The sequence below is a fragment of the Psammomys obesus genome, unplaced genomic scaffold (assembly GCF_907164565.1).
Source record: "Psammomys obesus unplaced genomic scaffold, mPsaObe1.curated_primary_1811, whole genome shotgun sequence".
In the NCBI taxonomy this organism is placed as follows: Eukaryota; Metazoa; Chordata; class Mammalia; order Rodentia; family Muridae; genus Psammomys; species Psammomys obesus.
Genome location: NW_026585504.1, coordinates 23107380 through 23112725, shown reverse-complemented (window position 1 = coordinate 23112725; position 5346 = coordinate 23107380). Strand labels below are relative to the sequence as shown.

The 5346-nt window shown below is 39.3% G+C and overlaps 1 protein-coding gene across 1 annotated transcript in view; it reads left to right on the top strand.

The window, feature by feature from the left end:
- Window positions 1-5241: 5241 nt before the first annotated feature.
- The window catches only part of LOC129674020 (olfactory receptor 4F6-like), a 4364-nt gene continuing 4259 nt past the window's right edge, over window positions 5242-5346 (top strand). Inside the window, exon 1 of the mRNA XM_055603906.1 lies at window positions 5242-5251. Within this exon, the coding sequence (XP_055459881.1) occupies window positions 5242-5251 (10 nt within the window). The remainder of the gene's footprint in view (window positions 5252-5346) is intronic.

Below are 5346 nucleotides of genomic sequence, written 5' to 3'. Positions count from 1 at the left end.
GGGGGGGGGGGGGGGGGGGGGGGGGGGGGGGGGGGGGGGGAGTGATCGCCAAGCATGGTTGTTAGCTGGTGAAGTTCCTGTATACAGTGGAGCATATTTACTGTTGCTCGTATTTCCCCATCCATTAATCCAGATGATATAGAGAATGCCTAAGTCACCTTAAAGCTCTTTGTCTGTCTTCTGTCAGTATTTTGTCCCTTGTAGTGCTGTACTGGTAAACTGTTTTCCTCCACCCAGTCACTTTCCCACAACATAAATAAATCCACTCCCATTTTCTCCCCAGGAGTTGGTGGTGGCTTTGGGCTTTTGGATTCTGTGGGATAGGATTTGGATTCTGTTCTGTAGACTGAGACTTGTCCTGAAGCACCCAGCGGACCATGAGGAAGCCTATCTGGGCAGTTTTCCCACCTCATCTGGCTCCCTCATTCTCTTTCTCTTTTCGCTGCTGATGGTGAAATGAATCTCATTCTACTCCTAGATCAATTCATTCTATTTTAGAATTAGTGTGTACCATGAAGCCTTGCTGAACTAAGTTTTGTATATTTTTAAACTATTTAAATAAGAAGACCTATGCACTTTTTTAAATTATTGTCAAGAGTCACACTATGCTGGTAGAGAAATAAAACTGAGTAAATTATCTGCATAAAGGCATCAAGCACTAGTCAGAAAACATAGTATGTGCTGCTGGGGGAGTAAAGTAAGATGAACAATACACAACTACAGATTTCTAGGCTACCACCACCCAGTAGAAGAGAGGGTTGTGAAAACAAATATTGTAACACAACACATGAATGACATATAATGATATCTATTTCTGCTTCTCCGTAACAATTTATGCATTTATATCTACATCTACAGCAATTTGTTGGTGTAAAAGTGGAAACAAACAACAGCCCAAGAAGTCTTCCTGGGACAAGAAATGAATTTTGTGTTGAAAGTTGAGTAGGAAAGTTGAGTGTCCTAGAGTTCTAGTCTGTGGCTTAGTGACCTTAGCTCCTGATTTTACACTGTATGGTCAAAAATGCTGAGAGCATAGATCTGAAGTGCTCCCACTATAGCAAAGTAATGGTGGAGTTAGTAGCTATGTTAATTAACATCTCTATAACATACAGTTCTCTTTCACTATGTATATCAAAAGACAGTTTTGTACAATCAAATATATATAATTTTCTTTTAAGTTAAACATCAAGAAAGTTGGTTGGGGAGGAGAGATGAACAGAAGATTGTCGACTAGATGTTAAAAAAATATTTCACACCTTGTAATTATCATTCAAAGATATTGAATACTGTTCAAAAGCAGACATAATGGATGGGTTTCTAAAGTCTTTTATTGGATCATGGGGAATAAAGATACAGCTGAAATGGTAGGCAGAGGGAATAGAGACCTACTTGGTGGGCTGGAGGAAGAGCAATAAAAGATAATGGAAATGTTGTCACCCTGAGAAAAACATGATTCCATTTCCGTTCTGAAGATCAGCTTGACTACAGTAAAGGTGCAAAGTCCAGAACATCAAAGCTCGAGGTTCCTACCCAGTTGCAAAAGCACTCCTTCTGAGATTTGTGCAGGTAAAAACTGCCTCATAAAACAAAAGATCAAAAGGGTAAATTGAAAGTGAGACAGAACTGAAGATTGATTTCTTTGACTTGATTATTTCTCTTGCTCATAAACAGTTGGTAAAGCTAAAGGCCAGCTTTACAAATTGTATAACTCAAACTTCATAAAGTAATAACAAATAACTAATAAAATTATACTGATGACCCACCTGCTATTTAATTTAAAATTAGATATGTGCATCTAATTTTATAAATAAGTGATGTAAAATCGTGCTTTAACATCATTATGGCAAGTAGTTTTTGAATTTACTCTAAATTCAGTTACAATTTGGGGGGATTTATTTTTTTATGTATGAGAAAGATAGAATGTCACCTGTTTTTAGGTGCCCAATAAGCCCTGAAGATGCCATTGGATATCTTCAGACTGGAGTTACAGTGGTTACAGGCACCACCCTTCAACCCTCATTTCCAGAATGGGTTCTGGGAACCAAACTCAGAGCCTTCTCAAAGTATTTTTAACCAAACCTTCTCATAAGAGAAAAAGTGATTGAGTCTCATCAGCATGTAACAGCAGAGAGTATTTCATGAAGCCTGAATCTGCATTTACTAACATGTCCTAAAATTCTCAGCATTGAAATGTAATACTACAGTAATATAAATGGAATCACAAAAACACATAAAAAATACTAATATGAACTGAGGTCATTTACCTAACGTTAATTTTTTTAATTTTTTTAACTTTTGTTAATTACACTTTATTCACTTTATATCCCCCCCATAAACCCCTCCCTCCTCCCCTCCTAATCCCACCTTCCCTCCTCCTTCTTCATGCATGCCCCTCCCCAAGTCCACTGATAGGGGAGGTCCTCCTCTCCTTCCTTCTGATCTTAGTCTATCAGATCTCATCAGGAGTGGCTGCATTGTCATCTTCTGTGGCCTGGTAAGGCTGCTCCCCCATCAGGGGGAGGTAATAAAAGAACAGGCCAATCAGTTTGTGTCAGAGGCAGTCCCTCTTCCCATTACTATGGAACCCACTTAGACACTGAACTGCCATGGGCTACATCTGTGCAGGGGTTCTAGGTTATCTCCATGCATGGTACTTGGTTAGAGTATGAGTCTCTGGAAAAACTCCTGTGTTCAAATTTTCTGGCTCTCTTGCTCTCCTTGTGGAGTTCCTGTCCTCTCCAGATCTTACTGTTTCCCACTTCTTTCATAAGATTTCCTGCACTCTGCCCAACAGTTGGCCATAAGTCTCAGCATCTGCTTTGATAGTCTGCAGGGCAGAGTCTTTCAGAGGCCCTCTGTGGCAAATACAACCTTGATGTATGGATTTTAGTTAAAGCAGGAACGTTATACCTTCTGCACTGTATTCAGCCCTGCCATTTCCAGACTGCACAGGAGAATGCAAGGATTTGTAGGTAATGTAAGTAGAGATCAAGCTATATGACTCTTTTGATGCTTTTGCTGCTTAGGGTGGACTTTTCTGTTGTTGTCTTTTGGATGCATAAAGACTTTTGTCATATCTTCCAAACTTCCATTCCTTGAACACCTCAATTAATCAGAAGTAGAAATATGATATGATATACGTTTGTATACATGATATGGTCCATTGATGCAGAGGATTTTCTTGCTATAGTGTACTGAGGAGGCCCTTTTCAATTTCAGTAACTAAGCTGTGTTTCTACTTTAAGTTACTGAAACTTATTTGAGAATTAGAAGTCTCTTCAGCACAAGGCACACAAGGGACCATGTGACCAAATCAAGCCATGTGTGTAGTATCAAATTTTAAACTCTTTGAGAAGATATCTTAAGGGATAGCAAGATGGGTGATCAGGTAGGGAGAGACTTGCCACCACACTGAACAAGCTGAGGCCGATAACCCAAACTCAAATTGTGAAAGAAACCCAAGCTGTCCCCTGCAAATTGTCCCTCTGAAAAGCAGGTTGTAGCATGAGCACACAAATGTACCAGGTAGGGGAGAGCAGAGAGACAATACCTAAATAAGAAAGGAGGACCACTAAGTAGGTCCCTATTCCCTCTGCCTACCATTTCAGCTGTATCTTTATTCCTCATGATCCAATAAAAGACTCTAGAAAATAAGCAGACTTATTACAAACCTGCTGCATATAAGAGAAAAGCAGACATGGGAGACAGCTGACATTACTTTTAGCAGAAGTTGTACTAACGCCATCTCAGGACAGTGGCGACACACACATCACATTGAGCAAGGTTACACCAACCTGTAACCCCAGAACCCGGGAGACAACAAAAGGGGAATCACAAGCTCAAGGCTAGCTTCGGCTACATAGTGAGATGATTTATCAAATGAAAAGGAGGTCAGGTCATTTCATTTATCAAATGAAAAGGAGGTGACTTCGTTCTAATGGAGACTTGGCTAATCCATACAACTCAAAATCATTGGGCACAAAATCTCTGGCTGATGAAGAATATTGTGTAACTATTCCTGCCAACAGGTGGGATCTAGTTCTTCGATCTTAAAGCTGGTTTGGTGCCCAAGGTTGCTTTCACCAATGGGGTGTAGCAAAGGTTTTCTTTCATGAATTCCAGAAGATAGGGTGCTTTGCAGCCTATGCTTGGGACTTTTTTCTTCTTGTATTCCTTGATCAACAATCAGGAGCTAACAAACCTGGGACAAGATTAACAAACAAAAGACTGTCTTCAAAGAAGTGCCTAGACTACAGATCTCCAAGGCTCCGGGCATGTGTGTGAGGCCAAATAAACCCTTCTAAATCCAGTGTGCTAGATGGCCTATACTTCTGGGAAATTCACGTAAAGACCAGAGAAACTACTCAGCTTCTGAGCCTGAATTTTAGGCTTCTGCATTGCTAAACTATTTTTAAGGTACTGTGTAATCACCAAAGGAAAATTATATACTATATAATTATAATTTAAAAATGGCCTTTTCTACAAAGCTTTTAGCAAAAGTAACATATTTTACCTATAAATTTTAGGTTCTGTTGATTTTTTTTTTAAGGAAAAAGTCTTGTCCTATGAAAGGTCAAACTGTAAGTGAATTGTCTTTTAATCATTTCACCAGTTCTTTGAGTTCCTAAATTTGAGCTATTCTTATTGACTTCTGTTTTTCTCTCCAGATCACATAACAAATTACCTCAGTGTTGACCACGCAGCTGTCCCTCTTATCACCTCTAATTTGGTCAGCCTTTACCATGGGAAATGGATTAAATTCTAGAGTCAACATTAGAGGACATTTTACTCCTTTTATCTCTCCATATCTACCTTCTTATGAAAATGATAAATTACACTTTTACTTGTTAAAAGTATATATTTTCAACTTGATGGAGTTTCTTTTCTTATAAATAAGAAAGCATATTTAAATATGTAAAATTATATGATAGTCACAAATACTAAATCCCTAGTCTCTCTTTTTTCTCCTCAAGTGACCCATTGCCACATTTTTCCCCCTTGGCTCTGGCCAAATTTCTGTGATCCTTGGAAACAATTCCCTTGACCAAATGTACTCAGAATAGCAATCCCAGAATTCGATGGCTGCTCTGAAGTAGCTTTCTAGTGCTGCTAATTAACAGGCATTCCCTCTGTGGAGGTATTGCACTTGACTTTTTATGCCAAGCCATAGCAGAGGCTAGAGCTCAGTAGGTTCAGATTGTCTAACCCATGACCATTTCAACAATGATCCAGGTAGGTTAGATGGATGGAAGTTTCCCTTTTGTTAGTCTCTCTGGTTAGCATGCAAAATACTGAACTCTGTGTGTGTGTGTGTGTGTGTGTGTGTGTGTGTGTGTGTGTGTGTGT